This window comes from Manis javanica, chromosome 1 (assembly GCF_040802235.1).
Source record: "Manis javanica isolate MJ-LG chromosome 1, MJ_LKY, whole genome shotgun sequence".
Taxonomy (NCBI): Eukaryota; Metazoa; Chordata; class Mammalia; order Pholidota; family Manidae; genus Manis; species Manis javanica.
The window spans coordinates 180,522,838-180,540,838 of record NC_133156.1 but is presented as its reverse complement, the minus strand read 5'-3'; the positions used below and the strand labels follow the sequence as shown (position 1 = coordinate 180,540,838).

General features: G+C 41.7%; 1 protein-coding gene across 3 annotated transcripts in view; it reads left to right on the top strand.

Annotated features, from left to right (window-relative positions):
• The window catches only part of TET3 (tet methylcytosine dioxygenase 3), a 97,752-nt gene that overhangs the window by 47,929 nt on the left and 31,822 nt on the right, over positions 1 to 18,001 (top strand). For 2 of the 3 annotated variants that reach the window (XM_073211245.1, XM_073211249.1), the window contains one exon: positions 87 to 2,205. In XM_073211245.1, coding sequence (XP_073067346.1) covers positions 87 to 2,205 — 2,119 coding nt within the window. The remainder of the gene's footprint in view (positions 1 to 86; positions 2,206 to 18,001) is intronic. The other variant, XM_073211251.1, reaches the window with a different exon arrangement.

Genomic DNA, 18,001 nt, shown 5'->3' with positions numbered 1-18,001 from the left:
TGTGCATCCCAGTGGTGAGAAGCAGGACAGTGCTTTTCAAATACTACAGCTCATCTTTTCCCTTTTTTTTTTCTCTCTCTCTTCAGACAGGCTCAGAGCTCAGCCCAGTTGATGGACCTGTTCCAGGTCAGATGGACTCAGGGCCAGTGTACCATGGGGACTCACGGCAGCTAAGCACCTCAGGGGCACCGGTCAATGGTGCTAGAGAACCCGCTGGACCCAGTCTGCTCAGGACTGGGGATCCTTGGCGAGTAGACCAGAAGCCCGACTGGGACGCTGCCCCAGGCCCAGCTCACACTGCTCGCCTGGAAGATGCTCACGATCTGGTGGCCTTTTCGGCTGTGGCCGAAGCTGTGTCCTCCTACGGGGCCCTTAGCACCCGGCTGTATGAAACCTTCAACCGTGAGATGAGTCGCGAGGCCGGGAATAGTAGCGGTGGGCCCCGGTCAGGGCCTGAGGGCTTCTCTGCCGGCAGCGAAGACCTTGACACGCTGCAGGCGGCCCTGGCCCTAGCTCGGCATGGCATGAAACCACCCAACTGCAACTGCGATGGCCCGGAGTGCCCTGACTACCTCGAGTGGCTGGAGGGGAAGATCAAGTCTGTGATCATGGAGGGTGGGGAAGAGCAGCCCGGACTCCCAGGGGCTCTGCCACCTGGTGAGGCTGGCCTCCCAACACCAAGCACCAGGCCGCTTCTCAGCTCTGACCCGCCCCAGGCCACTACCCCAGAGAGCCTGCCCCTATCCCAGAGCGCCCTGAGCATCGCCAAGGAAAGAAACATCAGCCTGCAGACGGCCATTGCCATTGAGGCCCTCACGCAGCTCTCCTCTGCTCTCCCCCAGCCTTCTCACTCCACTTCCCAGGCTTCTTGCTCACTTCCTGGGGCCTTGTCCCCTCCTGCCCCGTTCCGATCTCCCCAGTCCTACCTCTGCACTCCCTCATGGCCTGTGGTTCCTCCTGAAGAGCACCCATCTTTTGCTTCTGACAGCCCTGCCTTCCCTCCAGCCACTCCTAGAACAGAGTTTCCTGAAGCCTGGGGCAGCAACACCTCCCCAGCAGCTCCCGGCAGCCCTTGGCCCCGGCCCAGCCCTGACCCCATGGCAGAACTGGAGCAGCTGTTGGGCAGTGCCAGTGATTACATCCAGTCAGTATTCAAGCGGCCTGAGGCCGTGCCCGCCAAGCCCAAGGTCAAGGTTGAGGTGCTCCCTTCCTCCCCAGCCCCAGCCCCACCCCCCATTCTTCAGAAGGAGGCCCCCACTCCGTCCTCAGAGCCCGACGCCCACCAGAAGGCCCAGAGTGCCCTGCAGCAGCATCTCCACCATAAGCGCAGTCTCTTCCTGGAACAGGTCCGGGGCGCCGCCTCCGCCCCTCCCACAGAGCCTGCTCCTGGCTGGTGGGCACCACCGCGCTCGCCACGGCCTCCGGACAGACCACCCAAGGAGAAGAAGAAGAAGCCCCTGGCACCAGCCGGAGGTCCCGTGGGAACCGAGAAAGCTACCCCTGGGATCAAGCCCAGTATCAGGAAGCCCATTCAGATCAAGAAGTCTAGGCCCCGGGAAGCACAGCCTCTCTTCCTGCCTGTGCGGCAGATCGTCCTGGAAGGGCTGAGGTGCCCAGCCTCTGAGGATCCACTGGCACATCCACCTGCCCCCGTCCCCACTGCACAGGGCTCTGCTGTCCCCCTACCCCCTGAACCTTCTCTTGCGCTATTTGCACCTAGTCCCTCCGGGGACAGCCTGCTGCCCCCTACTCAGGAAATGAGGTCCCCCAGCCCCATGGCGACCCTGCAGCCGGGCTCCACTGGCCCTCTTCCCCCCGCCGATGACAAGCTGGAAGAGCTCATCCGGCAGTTCGAGGCTGAATTTGGGGATAGCTTTGGGCTTCCTGGGCCCCCGTCTGTGCCCATTCAGGACCCTGAGAACCAGCCAACGTGTCTCCCGGCCCCCGAGAGCCCTTTTTCTACCCGCTCCCCCAAGCAGATCAAGATTGAGTCCTCGGGGGCTGTGACTGTGCTCTCCACCACCTGCTTCCATTCAGAGGAGGGAGGCCAGGAGGCCACACCCACCAAGGCTGAGAACCCCCTCACACCCACCCTCAGTGGTTTCCTGGAGTCACCTCTTAAGTACCTGGACACGCCTACCAAAAGCCTGCTGGACACTCCCGCCAAGAGAGCCCAGGCAGAATTCCCCACCTGCGACTGTGTTGGTGAGTCTGCCTGGACGCCAGGGATGGGAAAGGGCACATGGCCTGGTGGGCTTAAGCTTCTAGGGTCGCTCTGTCATCTGGCAGATATTTACTGTGTTCCATGTACTCCACTGAGGCCTGAGGCTAGAATTGAGCTCACCAGTTGGTGGAAAAGACGTTGAAGCAAACTGATGGTGTGGTGCTCTTTGGCGTATGGCGTGTCAGTGAAGGTGGGCTCAAGTGCTTCACCACGCGTTTGGAGGTGAAGGCATCATGGAGGCCTTCCTGTGGGAGGTGGTGCTTGTGCTGAGACCTAAGCTTGGTGGCTGTGAGAAGTGGGGGCTCATTCAGACTGCTCTTAGTCTTGAAGAAGCACAGAGGGGAAGAGTACATGTGGGGATAATGAAAAGGTGGTTGGAGAGGCAGGCAGGGCCCAGATCTCGCAGGGCCCAGCCAGCCAAGGTTGGGAGTTTGACTTGATGTTATATGTAGTAGTGAGCTGCTAAGGTTTTTAGAGCAAGTGATGACCTGTCACTTACGCTTCTGAAAGACTATCCTGACTTGTCGTGGGGAGGAAAGATTGGTGGAGGAACCTGTAAGAAAGGTGTCATGAGCCAGGCAAGAGGTGAAAAGGGCCTGGACTGAATGAGCAGATGGGCAGAGGGCCTCTTTGGAGGAGGGCACATGGGCACAGGACAGCTTGGCATCTGCCTTGCTTGTGGTGCTCACTGAGAACACAGATATGGAGGAGAAGTGACAGCTCTGGATGAGCTGAGTTTGAAGGGACTGAAGGACTGGAGACCTGAGCTAAGGGTTTGGACATAGCTGGCATCCAGGTGGTTGGTGGCTGGAGCTGTGGTATGGTTAAGAGCACTGAGGAACTGTGCTTGCCACGCCTTGCCTTCTGGGATGAAAGCAGGTCCGGGGCCTGTGAGGACTGTACCAGTGGACGTGGGCTGACTCGAGGAGGCTGCTGATGTGCGGGTAAGCCCCAGGTCCTTTCCGGGCTGAGGCTTTCTGCTGTTTATAGTGTTCCATAAAAGATATATGTGTGTCAGATGTTGACCAAAAAACACATTGATGCTGGTGTTGAACTCCTGTGATTGTATGATACATAAGGAGGCCTTGCAAAAGGCTGTCTTGTCTTCTCTGCTTGTTAAAATGCATTAATACCAGTTCAGTTGTGTAATTTGTTGGGCTATGTCCTAGTCACTGAGGAAGACCTGGGCTGTTCTGCCCACTCCAGCTACCCCAGACTCCTGCGGAACAGGGCAGAGGGAGCCAGTGACAAGGAATCACTGCAGGAACAAGGAAAAGTTGGCCCCTGGGCTTTTACCTGGGGATGAACAGATGCGCAGGGTCCTGCCTGATGCTCACCGATGATCCAGGATTGTGGTCCCCAAGGGCTAACCCTCTGCACTACTGGATCTGACTAATCATGAGATGGCTATGAGGTCCCTTTGTTTCCCACCATTTGGGAAAAGCTTGTTCTGAGTGGAACGGGGTGCCTCCTTGCCCTTTCCCCTCTCTCTGTCTATATCTGCCCCCTCTGACCTGTGTTCAGTACACTGTCAGGCTTTCTCCCGCTCCAGCTCAAGAAATAGTCTTACCACATCCCCCGGACATAGTGACCCTTAATAAATGTTTTAATCATTGAATCCAGTTATGTGGTATGATGTGTGATCAGATTAGCTTTTCTAATTTGAATTCTAATTCCGTCATGTCTTTAATACATGGAACAGAAATGATCATAGTAACCCCTTACCAGGGCTGTTGTTAGGATTAACTAACTTAGTTGCTATGTGTAAAGCACTTAAGAGCTGCGTCTGAAGCAGGGTAAGCACTATAAGTGTGTTCGCTGTTATCAAGCCTGTTGTGTGCAGTAAGATGAGAAAAGAAACAAAATCATACATATTACAAAGGAAGAAAAGTGTTGGCTATTACTTTATTCATCAATCATTTATTGATTACCTAGCTCCATACTAGCCACCAGTAAGGACAGAGATTAAGAGAAATGGTTCTCTCTGAAGGACTTGGTGGTTTGCCTGAAGAGACAACATAAACAAAATACTAAGTCGTCCGTTCAACAGGTGCTGGCCAAGCACTGCATTACCTTCGTGTGAAGTGGCTGAGCTGTAAGGGTGCAGGTAAGGGTGCAGGGCAACACCAGGCTTGGCTGTCATTATGGAGAGTAATGTCTTATGTTTGAAACTCATGTTCAGAGCTGGGTTTTGAAAAATGTAGTGAATATAGAGGGGGAGAGGCAAGAAGATAGCCACTACAGACCCGGGAATGCTCGAGCACAGTCTTACAGGTGGCAGGGAGCACGCAGGCAGGATGTAAGGCCAGTAGCAGAGGGCTGCACCTGAATCTTCTATATTCTCCTGCCTTCCTCAGACCAGAGGAGTCCTCCTCCAAAGGGGGCAAGTTTCATCTTGAAGCTAGTGAACAAAAGTATAGGCAGTGGAATGTAGAATCAGAAAAGCCCAGTGTGTTGCCTTGGCAGACAGAGAAGGGCAGGGGCAGTGGGCAAGGGACAAGGAGAGTGGAGAGTCCTGCCACCAGTCATTTATTGCTGTAGTTAATATTTTATTTGTATCTAATGCTAAACAAACAATTAGAACTGAACCTACTTTGTGTGGTTAAAATGTTAAATTATGGGAAAATGCTTAGGTGAAAACAGCAGGCACCATAGTATATAAATGATCATCTCATCTAGGTAAGGAAAAAAAAAGGAGATATAAAAGGACCAGAAGGAACTACACCAGTAGTGGTTGTCTCTATGGCCAGACTATGGGTGACTTTTCCTTCTTATGTTTTCTGAATCTTCTATAATGAAATATATATTTAATAATCAAGAAATATTTTGCAAGCACATCCTCGAAGTAGCTTGGAAGACAGATTGGTGGAGGGTGATAACCTTGTGGCCAGAGACTAGTTAGGAAGCTATTGAGAATAATAATAATAGTAATAGAAACAATGATAGCGATAATATTTATGAAACACTTGTTCTAGTCCAGGCGTTGTGCCAAGTACTTTACAGTCATCACCTCATTTAATCCTCATAACGCCTATATCAGGGCGGTACTGTCAGTAGTTCCACTTCAGTGACAAAGAAAGCCAAGTTAGATTCAGTAATTTATGCAGGCTGTACATCTAGCAAATGGCAGAGTGAGATTTGAACCTTAGTGGTTGGGCTCTTAACCACCATGCATACTGTGAAACTTCAGTTGAGAAGTGAGACCCAACTAAACAGTGGTATTAGGAATGAAAAGAGGCAAAGAAGACAGTTTTAGAGGTGCTGGGGTCTGTGCTAGGGAAAGCCACCCTGTTTTCTAAAAGCATCTGGAGCCCTCACATTTGGACAATGCATCCGTCAGCTAGTATGGCAGAATTTGCCTTTGTGAACTTGGGCTCAGGGCAAGGGCTAGGAAGAAAGGCTACTCACTGTGGGATTAATGTCAGATGGGAACCATCTCAGATTCCAGAAGCTTGTCCCCTCATCAGTGGTAGGCAGAAACGTGAAGATGGCAGGCCAGTATGAGGAAGAATGTTCCATAGCAGTGACAATGAAATTCAGAGATGCTATTAAACTCACATAACAAATAATTGGTAATAAACTGTGGAACAACTTTCTAAAAGCATAATAGGTCTTACAGTACAGCAAAAGAAACCTAATATTTAAGCTCCACAGTAATTTTTGCCAAATAAGCAATTTAGGCCAAAACGGACTCTACCAGATGATGCCAAAACCCAAAGACCCAAACACCAAGAGCATTGTTTTTCCCTTGTGTAAAGACTGTGGGTTTCTGAAAGTATGGGTGATATACATATGGACTTGTTCTCTGAATGTTGAAATGCTAGGACTAAAGTCACCCCTTAAAGCTTCAAAGAAATAAATTTAGAAGATGTGAAAGGAAATGCCTTACTCCAAAGATAGTATGTACAGGTTTGAGAAAACTTAGCACATGTTCTATATTGAATTATTGGAGGGAGTATTGATAAATTTCTAATATTTTGAGGCACACATTGGTGCACGCCTAACGCCCCCTTAACTATCCTACAACTCCACTTGTCAGAGACAGGACAATGAGCTGCAGTGACTGTTGGCTCAGCCCTTTTTGTATTTTTTCTCTTCTTAGAAATGGGGAAATTCAGAAGAGGGGCCAGTTGAGGGCAGAGAATGAGTCTAGACCTCTTTTTAGTGGGAAAAGCACCCTTGGAGATCATCTGCTCACTATTTTATAGATCGGGAAACAGGTCTGTGTTAACTTTTAAGTCTTGTCCTGATACCGGAGTAGTAGTCCACAGGTTGCTGGAGACCTTAAACCATAGCAAAAGCAGGAGATTAGGAGACAGATTTTTAGGAGTTGCCTTCATAGGAATGCTGATTTTTATCCTGTTGATCATCCTGCCCTGAAGAAGTAGCCAGAGGCCAATACAAGAACAGACATCTCCTCAGCCTGGTGCATGGTGGAGGCCCCAGAGGGGCAGGGAGGTTGTACGGCAGGTGTGGCGGATAGCAGGGCTCACAGTTCTGAGTGGAGGACACAGACTTAAACCTGTTTACAATAATGTAAAATCTATTTCCTATGGTTGTTATGAGAATGCATTTCCTCTCCATTGCATTCAGTTTGAGATGAAGAGGAACTTCCCATCTTTTAAATATTCTTTTTAGACAGTAGAGTATTTGGACACCAGTATAAAGGTGGGGGATCTGACTCTTAATAGGAGGGTATCAGAAAGAATTTCTTGGAAGAGGGGATATTCTGAGTTTTAAGGGTTAAGTAGAAGTTTAATAAACTAGTAGAGTAATAAAAAAGGTAGAGTGTTCTGGGCAAAGGGATGTGAAGACTAAAGAAATGAAAAAACCCACATGAAGATGCAGAGATGACAGCACACTAAGAAATACAAGTTGTTCTGGTGTGACTGGTGTGTCACATGGAGAATCGGGAGGGGCCAGAGAGGAGAGTTTCAGGGGAAGAGGAGATGATACCAAAGGCAGAAAAACCAGTCTGCAAGCTCAGGCAGAGTTCAGGCAAGCAATAATGGGTATCTGAACTAAGAAAAAGACCTTGAGTAGGAGGGAGGAGAAGAGGGGTGGATAAGAAAGATTAAGAAGAGTTCACTGGTGACTGGTTGGCCGTAGGAATAAGGTAGACACAGCAGTCACAGGTGACTCCTGGGGTCCCCGCGTGGGGACCCGGTCCAATGTGGTGCCATTCACCAAGATTGAGAGCAGCGGGAGGGAAGCAGGTTTGCATATGTGGGCTTTGAGATGTCTGTGGGACCTGAAAGTGTGCATCTGGTTGGATCTGTGCACTGGAAGATCTTCAGCAATCTGATGGCAGCTGAACTTTCAATTATGGTCATTTCACCAGACTGAATATGTAGACTGAGAAGAGCCCTGAGAAAGGAGGATACAAATATTTAGGAGAAAGGAGCTCCTGAGATTTTAGTTTAAAAAAAGTTTGGCTCATAAGAACCAGGGTAGGGCCCACCGGCCTACTGCATGGATTTGTGACTGCTAGGAGGCAACATGCCAGCAGTCAGTTACTGACTGCCATAGAAATGGAATCCATTTATTATATGAGCTTGAACTCTTCAGCTTTTCATACACTAAAACTACACCAGGAAACTGAGGCATTTATGTAGGAATGTTTGGAAAAAGAAGATAGATACAACGAAACCTTTGTGTGATTTTGACACCTCAGCATTAATTGTACACCACTGTCAACCATCCCTCTGTGTCAGTGTCACAAAGAGAAGAAATAATGCCAGAGCTTGGGCTCCCATGTCATACCTGGCCATCAGATTCCCCACTGGGAGAGAGGGTGCCTCCCTCTCTATGTAGGGAGAGGGAAAGGTGGAAGGCTCATTTAGTAATGAGTAGTTTCTTGTGTTTAGTATCTCTTGCTGATAGCAGAAAGGGTACATTTCATTCTCCCCTCAGCCTAGAGCAGAAGTAGAACAGAGTGTATTTTTATATTTTAATGAGTATTAAATTAAGTGCATAGGGTAAGAAAAGCACTGAGAGCCACATAACCAACATTTTCTCAAAAAATTGGATTTTGCTCTCCTGAGCTCTACCTCAGAGCTTTACTATGTATGTTAGGGGGAAAAAAAAACACTTCACTTCTGTTCCCACTGCTCAATGAGACATAAAACAGATTTTTCTTTGAGAACAGTTGAGCTGTTTCCATGCTCTGTCACTTTACTTCTATGGAGGAGGAAGAAATATTATACTGGGGACTAAAAGGAAAACTGGAGACTTAATAGCAAGATAGCAAAATACCTCTTTCCTGAAACCTGGTAAAAGGAACAAAAAAAAAAACCAAAAAAAAAACAAATAGAAGATAAATTCTATCAACTGAAATTTGGAAATAGCCCCAATCTTAAACCATGAATTTCTAAGGCCTGTCTGCCAATTTAAGATTAACTGAGTTAAAATAAAGGAGGACATAGGGTATACAGCTCCCAGTGCTGGGAAAAACAATAATGGAGTCTCAGAGGGACCCCACAGCTTGGAGAGATGGGCTGGAGACCACCCACCTCTAGAAGGTGGGGAATGCAAAAACAGGCCCCAGCTTCTGGTGTGGATAAGGTCTGGGGTGAGGATGGCTGGCTGGAGAAATGGGAAACCATATCGCAGGAGCCAGCTTGTAGCCGAGGACCAGTAGCACCAAACAAAGACCATTGTGCAGACAGAAATATTTGCTGAACCACCAAACAAAAATCCTGCAAACCATAGGGCTTTATTTTAACTTCATACCTTATCAGAGTGACCAGCTCACTTCCCTATGAGGAAATGAATAAAAATCCCAGCATCAGGACAGAGTACAACCCAACCTTCAACACACAAATACATACAAATTTAGAGTGTGTAGAGATGAAATTTCCCAGCTGCAAATGTCTACAGCCAGCCCTAATTCCTCCCATCCTCCATTAGGCTGCTGAACTTTTGAACTAATAATTGAAAGCTGTAAAACATCCAATTCTCTACCTTAATTTCTAAGGGAAGGATATGATCAGTGTCCAGACAGAGAAAAGTAAGGAGAGTCTACCCATTCTATTTTGGGGCAAGTGAGTCTAGACCAGCAGCTTCCAACTGGGGGCCGTTTTGTCCCTCCTCTTCCCAGGGGACATTTGGCAATGTCTGAGAACAATTTCAGTTGTCACAACCAGTGTGGTACTACTGGCATCTAGTGGGTAGAGGCCAGAGATGCCACCAAACATTCCACAAGGCATACGACAGGCCCCACAACAAAGAATTATCTAGTCTAGAGTGTCAGTAGTGCTGAGAGGGAGAAACTCTGCAGGTAAACTTCCTCCATTGGAAGGTTAGTTAACAAGCAAACAAAAATCCAACATGCAGTCGATTCAAATTCTGTGGGAAAAGTAGAGGGATTAATATAACATTCAAAATAAAGACTTATATTAGAAAATGCAAGAAAAGTTTGAACAACTGATTTATACCTTCAAGGAAGTTGAATAAAAATTCACTGTAAAACCAGAAGTGAAAGATGAGGTACCAGAATAAAGTTGCCAAGAGGTCACAGGAGGTATGGGATGCAGAAGCTGGCCCGTGCACAGAGTGTTTGCTCCCGCAGATGCTGGACAAAACAGAATCAGAGTTACAGAGAAACAAATCCTTGAAGAAGAGGGACAGGTTTCAAAGATCACTCCAAAACAGGAAAAGAAAGTAGAAATGGACATAATCAGAGTGGAGATAAGGTATACACCGGAGAGACAGGAGGGATCTGGCACAGATGCATTCTGTCAGGAGTATTGGCAACATTCATTGGTGAAGAGCATGGGACAAAGTGAAGAAAGTCAAGAGTTAGAGAATAGAAAACTTTGGAAATGAAAGAAAATGAATAGAAATCAACAAATAATGATCCAGGTGAACTTACTGAATTTCAATAGTGAAGACTCTCCTACAAATAAATTAACCAAAAAAAGAAGTTTGGCACACATACTTGGTTCTTAAGTTTTTTTTTTACTTAAGAAATACTTTTTAAAAACATTTTCTTAATTGAAACACACATATAGGAAGATATATAAACCTTAAGCGTACAACTCAATACAGATTTACAACTCATGTAACCACATCTGGGTAAAAAAACAGAACTTAACCACCACCTTAGAAACCCCCTTGTGCCCCTACCCAGTAACTTACACCTGACTCCCCAAAGCAAACTGTGGCTGCAGACTAAATATGGCTTATATCTGTGAGCTAAAGATGACTTTTTCTTTTCAAATAGTTACAAAAATCAAAAGAATGTTTCATGACTAATGAAAAGTATATGCAGTCCAAATTTCAGTGTCCATACAGTTCTAACCAAACGTAGCCATGCTCATTGTTTATGTATTATCTGTTGCTGCTTTTGCACCATATCAGCAAAGATGACTAGTTGCCACAGAAACTTAACATGCCCTGCAGAACCTTCAATGTTTGCCTTCTGACCCTTAACATAAAAAGTTTGCTGACCCTGCCCTAAGGTAACTATTAGTCTAATTTCTTGAACTCATTGATCAGTTTTGTCTGTTTTTGAACTTCGTAGGTATATGTTCTTTTATATTCTGGTTTCTTTTGTTCACAGTGTTGTGCTTGTGAGGTCAGCTGTGTGTATAAGTAGCAGTACGTGTAGTTTGTTCATTGTCATTGTTACATAGTATTCCATTTTAGGAACTACTAGGTTTATCCATGAGATTGTTGACCATGAAATTTAGATTGTTTCCAATTTGGAGTTATTATGAATCATGCTGATAGAAGCATTCTTATATATGTCTCTCAGTACATGTATATATACACTTACATATTTCTGTTGGATACATCCTAGGACTGAAATTGTGTATGTTCAGCTTTAGTTGATATTAGCTGTCTCACAAAGTAGTTTTAACAGTTAAAACTCCTACCAGTAGTGCCCCACATCCTCAGCAGCAAATGAACAGTCTTTCTGCCATTGTGTCAGGTGTGGAATTGTATCTCATTGTGACTTTAATTTGCATTTTCTTGATTACTAATGAGGTTGAGCACCTTTTCATATGTCCTCTTTTATAAAGTGCCTGTCTAAGACATTTGCTCATTTCTCTATTTCTTCTCCATCTTTTTCATATTGATTGGTAAGGGTTTTTTATTTATGCTGGATATGATTTCTTTGTTAGATAAATGTACTGCAGTTCTCAGAATATTGAAATAAAAAGTTTGACCCAGGAATCCTATAACCAGTTAAGTTGCCATTCAAAAAAGCTTCATAAAATCATTTCCAAATATGGAAGAACTAAAATTTTCTGGAGATGAATCAAATAAGTAATGGAATGGGGAAGTTGCACTATGAATGGTCTGGCAGTGAACACTAAATGTATTCAGATGGAAAGCCTACTTTTAAGTAATTGTGATAAATGTTTTTCTAAAACAAAATGTCATATATTTACTTATGCTATTTTTAAAATAAATTTATTATTATATTAAAAATCCCTTTTATAGTAGGGGAAAATAGGTTTTTGAGGATACCAACAAAAAGCAGGAGGCAAAATGAAGGAGGAGTTGGGAGAAATTGTAAGGGTGTTAACCTCTTTCCTGAAGTACCATTAGCGTCACTAGAAACATACTATAGGTTTTCCAAACTAACAGAGATTGGGGGGTGGGAGTGGGGAGTAAAAGAAAATACAAAATCTGTAACAATAGATAGGAAAGAAAGGAAACAAGGACATAAACATGGAAAATATAAGATGACAGAAGACCACAGATATGTTATAGCAGGAAATGTAAATAAGGTAAATTTACCTACTGAGTTTAAGATTAAAAACATTTGATAGTATCAAGAAGAAATAATAAACCTTATTTCACTATGAGAAAGCAGAAGCACATATTGGTCACTGATTCAGAGCATATACTGAATTCTGTAGAATATCACCCTGACCTTTGTCACCTATCTGGTGCCATAACTGAGTATAAGCCCACTGCCACCTGGAAGTGTGTGTGTGTGTGTACATATGTATATGTGTGTATATATATGTGAATGTCTCTATATATGCACACACACATATAAATGAGGATATATATAGATGATATATAAATGAGAATATATATATAGACACATATATAACAAGGTCTAAGAAAGTGAGGATATATATGAGAGATATATATATATAATGATATATTTATATATATGAGAAGCTATCCTTACATATGTGTAAATATATATTAGAATAATTAAATTTATAAGTGTATACTAATTTTGTAACTAAGTATACCAAATTGTAAGTTCAGTTTTTTTCTATAGAATATCTTCTCCCCAATAGAGGCATATAATCAAGGAATGGGATATATATACATACATACAATCAGGGAAAGGGACATAATTGAAAGAAACAATATTTCTAAAAGACTCTTTGGACTGCCTTGTAAACTGCTAAAAAGGAAAGAGTGACTTTGATTTTATTTGTTACTTGGAGCTGCGTCTGCCCTTTGTGTTTTAGTGGCCTTCCCAGAGAAGCCTCAGCATCCAGTTTCCAGGTTAGCTTGGTTTTGGAACTCTTTTTTTTTTTTTTTATTTCATTTTGGTATCATTAATCTACAATTACATGAAGGACATTATGTTTACTAGGCTCCCCCTTCACCAAGTCCCACCAACATCCCTGTTCACAGTCACTGTCCATCAACATAGTAAGATGCTGTAAAATCACTACTTGTCTTCTCTGTGTTGCACAGCTCTCCCCGTGGCCCCCCCCCACTATACATGCTAATCATAATGCCCCCTTTCTTTTTTTCCCGCCCTTATCCCTCCCTTCCCACCCGTCCTCCCCAGTCCCTTTCCCTTTGGTAACTGTTAGTCCATTCTTGGGAGGAACTCTTTTTTTTTAAATCAAGTACAGCTGATATACAATGTTATATTGGTTTCAGATGTACACCATAGTGATTCAACATTTATATACACTATGAAATGTTCATTACAATAAATGTAGTAACCATACAAAGTTATTACAGTATTATTGGCTGTGTTCCCTATGCTGTGCTATTCATCCTTGTGACTTTTTTATCTTAAAATTGGAAGTTTGTACCTATTTATCCCCTTCACCTATTTTGCCCATCCCACCACCCTTTATGGCAACTATCAATTTATTCTCTATTTATGAGGCTGTTTCTGTTTTGTTTGCTTGTTTTACTTTTCAGATCAACATATAAGAGAAATCATATGGTATTTGTCTTTGACTTATTTAGTATCATACCATCTAGGTCTATTTATGTGTTACAAATGGTAAGTTTTCATCCTTTTTAATGGCTTTGTAATATTCCAGTGTTTGTGTGTGTATCTTCTTTATTCATCTATCTGTGGACACTAAGGTTGCTTCCCTATCTTGACTATTGTAAATAATGCTGTAGTAAACATCAGGACGCATATATCTTTTCAAATTAGTGATTTTGTTTTCTTTGGGTAAATACCCAGAGGTGGAATTATTAGGTTACATGGTATTTCTATTTTTAATTTTTTGAGGAAACTCCATGTTGTTTTTCATAATGGCTGCATCAGTTCACATTCCCATCAACAGTGCATGAGAGTTCCCTTTTCTCTATGTCCTTGCTAACATTTGTTATTTCTTGTCTTTTTGATATTAGCTATTTTGACTGGTGTAGGATGATACCATTGTGGTTTTGGCTTGCATCTCTGAGATTAAGTGATGTTGAGCATCTTCGCATGTGTCTGTTGGCCATTTGTATGTCTTTGGAAAAATGTCTATTCAGGTCCTCTGCACATCTTTTAATTGGATTATTTGTGTTTTATGGTGTTAACTGAGTTTATATTTTTTTAATATTAACCCCTTATCAATACATCATTTGCAGATATATTTTCTCATTCAGTAGGTTACTTTTCATTTTGTTGATGATTTCCTTTGCTTTTTTTCCAGAAGCTTTTTCATTTGATTTAGCTCCACTTTTTTATTTTTTGCTTTTGTTTCTCTAGGTATTTTGGGTTTTTTTGTGCAATAGTAAATGGGATTGTTTTCTTAATTTCTCTTTCTGCTAACTTGTTACAGAAATGAATTATATTTCTATATATTGACTTTGTATCTGCAACTTCATTGAATTCATTTATAATGTTCTAATAATTTTTTGGTGGGGTCTTCAGGGTTTTCTACACATGGTATGTCATCTGCAGATAGTGACCATTTATTTCTTCCTTACCAATTTGGATGCCTTTTATTTCTTCTTCTTGCCTGATTGCTGTGGCTAGGACTTAAAAGTACTGTGTTGAATAAAAGTGGTGCAAGTGAGCATCCTTGTCTCCATCTTAGAGGAAGTTTTCAGCTTTTCACCATTGAGTAGAATGTTAGATATAGGTTTGTCATTATATAGCCTTTATTATGTTGAGGTATGTTCTCTCTGTGCCCACTTTGGTGAGAGTTTTTATGAGTGGATTTTGAATTTTTTCAGTTGCTTTTTCTGCATCTTTTGAGATGGTCACATGGTTTTTATTCTTCTTTATTTTAATGTGATTGATTTGTAGATATTGGATCATCCTTGCATCTCTGGAATAAATCCCACTTGGTTGTCATAAATGATACTTTTAATGAATGAATTTGGATGCTTTCTTTCCTCTTCAATTTTTTGGAATAGTTTGAGAAAGATAGGTATTAACTCTTTAAATGTTTCATAGAATTCTCCTGTTAAGACATCTGGTCATGGCATTTTGTTCGTTGGCAGTTTTTTGATTATGACTTCAATTTTGTTACTAGTAATTGGTCTGTTCAGATTTTCTATCTCTTTGTTCAGTCTTGGGGGAGTACATGTTTCTAGGAATTTATTCATTTCTTCTAGGTTGTCCAATTTGTTGGCATATACTTTTTCATAGTACTCTTTTATAATTTGTTTAGTTTGTCTTTTCAAAGAATCAGTTCTTTAGTTTCATTGATCCTTTCTAATTTTTTTAGTCTCTACTTCATTTATGCCCACTCTGATCTTTATTATTTCCTTCTTTCTGCTGAATACTGTTACCATTCATGGCCAATGACTGTACATTTAATTTAGCTTTTAAAAATTATAATTTCTTAAAATTATAAATGAATTTTGCCTTCTTGTGGGATGTTGCATATAATAAAACTATCATTTTTCTCAGCCGATAGAAAAATATCTTTGGTAAGATTTCAGAAGTAACTCTTAAAGAAAGTGATACTGTTTTCAGTTTCATATATGTGAATGTGTGAACACAAGATGGCAATAAATTTTTGTTGACTTACAACAATGTCATTAAATACTGTCCAATTAATCTTATGATTGTATGAACCATAAGAATAAAATTAAAAAACCTTTAGTCTCTTTTTGTTCTTTTTCTAGTTCCTTTATGTGAAGGGTTAAGTTGTTTATTTGAGCTTTTTGTTTCTTGAGGTAGGGCTGTGTGACTGTAAACTTCCCTCTTAGGACTACTTTTGCTGCATCACAAAGATTTTGAAGCCTTGTGTTTCTTTATTCATTATTCTCCAAGTATTTTTTGGTTTCCTCTTTGCTTTCCTCATTGACCCATTGGTTGTTTAGTAGCTTGTTGTTTAACCTCCATGTGTTTTTGTTTTTTCCAGTTCTTTTTTCTTTAAATTGCCTAACAGTTTCATACCAGTGTGGTTATAAAAGATGCATATTATGATTTTAATCTTCTTAAATTTATTGAGACTTATTTTGTGATCTAACATGTGATCTATCCTATAAGATGTTCCATGTGCACTTGAAAAGTCTGCTGGTTTTGGATGGAATGTTCTGTATATATCTGTTAAGTCCATCTGGTCTAATGTGTGTTTGGAGCCAGTGTTTCCTTATTGATTTCCTGTCTGGGTGAGCTATGCATTGACGTAAGTGGGGTGTTAAAGTCTCCTACTATTACTGTCAGTTTTCTCTCTTTATGTCTGTTAATATTTTATGTACACACACATGCACACATACACACACACTCCTATTTGGGTGCATGGTTATTTACAACTGTTATATCTTTTTGCTGGATTGAATCCTTTGTCATTATGTAATATCCTTGTCTCTTGTTACAGTCTTTCTTTTAAAGTCTGTTTTGTCTGAGAATAAGTATTGCTCATATCAGACCGCAGCTTTTTTCGCACTTCCATTTTCATGGAATGTCTTTTTGCATTCCTTCAGTTTCAGTCTGTGTGTGTCTTTAGGTCTGAAGTAAGTCTCTTGTAGGTATCATAGAGATGAATCTTGTTTTTTTTTTTTTTTTTTTTATCCATTTGGTCACCCTGTCTTTTGACTGGAGCATTTAGACTGTTTATACTTAGAGTAACTATTGATAGGGATGTAGTTACTGTATTTTGTTCATTGTTTTCTGGTTGTTTTTGTAGTTCTTCTGTGATCCTTTCTTCTCTTCCCGTGTGAGTGAGTCCCTTGTACTCCTTTCTGTTAATTTTTATGTATCTATTCTAGGTTTTGGGGTTGTTATTACTATGAGGTTAATATATGACATCTTACATATATAGCATTCTGTGTTAAGTTGATGGTCACTTAAGTTTAAATGGATTCTAACAGCACTACATTTTTATTCTCCCTCCTCCATGTTTTATGTATATAATCTCATATTTTATACCTTATTATTTTGTGATACCCTTAACTAATTTTTTTAGATATATTGATTTTACTACTTTTGTCTTTTAACCTTCATACTAGCTTTTAAGTTATTGATCTGCTATCTTTATCATATGTTTGCCTTTACCAGTGAAATTTTTTTCCTTCATAATTTGCTTCTTCTTGTTATGGCCTTTTCTTTTCCTCATTAAAAAGTCCCTCTAACATTTCATGTAAGGCTGGTTTAGTGTTGGAAAACTCTTTTAACTACTGTTTATCTGGGACTCTTTATCTCAGGTGAAGTGTTCTTGCTTGTAGGTTTTTTCCTCTCAGCACTTTGAATATATCATGCCACACCTTTCTGGCCTGTAAAGTTTCAATGAAAAATCTTCTTATGGGGTTTCCCTTTATGCAACTAATTGTTCTTCTCTTGCTGCTTTTAAGAGTCTATCTTTAATCTTTGACATTTTGATTATGATGTGTCTTGGTGTGGCCCATCTTATGTTCATCTTGTTTGAGGCTTTCTGTGCTTCCTGGACCTGTGTGTCTGTTTCCTTCCCCAGGTTAGGGACATTTTCAGCTATTTTTTCAAATAAGTTTCCTACCCTTTCTCTTTTCTCCTTTTTGGGACTGCTGTAATGTGAATGTTAGGTTTTTTAATGTGGTTCTAGAGATCCCTTAACCTATCCTCATTTTTAAAATTATTTTTTCTTTTTGCTCTTTATCTTGAGCCCTCTCCATTACTGAGTCTTTCAGATCACTCATCTGTTCTCCTGCCATCTCCAATCTGCTGTTGATTCCCTCTAGTGTACTTTTCATTTCACTTATAGTATTCTTCATCTCTGATTGGTTCTTTTTTATATTTTCTGTCCCTTTGTTGTTGAAGTCCTCTCTGAGTTCATCCACTCCTCTTTCAAATTCAGTGAGTATCTTTATAACCATTACTTTAAATTATTTGTTAGTTAGATTGCTTAACTCTTTTTCATTTAGTTCTTTTTCTGAAGTTTGTCTTGTTTCATTTGTAGCGTATTCCTCTGTCTCCTCATTTTGTTTGACTTTCTGTGTTTGTTTCTATAAATTAGGCAAAACAACCACCTCTCCCAGTCTTGAAAGAGTGGCCTTGTGCAGGAACGTCCTGTGAGTGAACTCTGTACCTAGTGGCTTTGGCTGTCTGGCTGGAGGTTGGCTGGAGGTTGGGTGGGCCAGCTGTGTCCTGGTGTACACAGCATGGGTGCTGCCTCAGTAGCACCG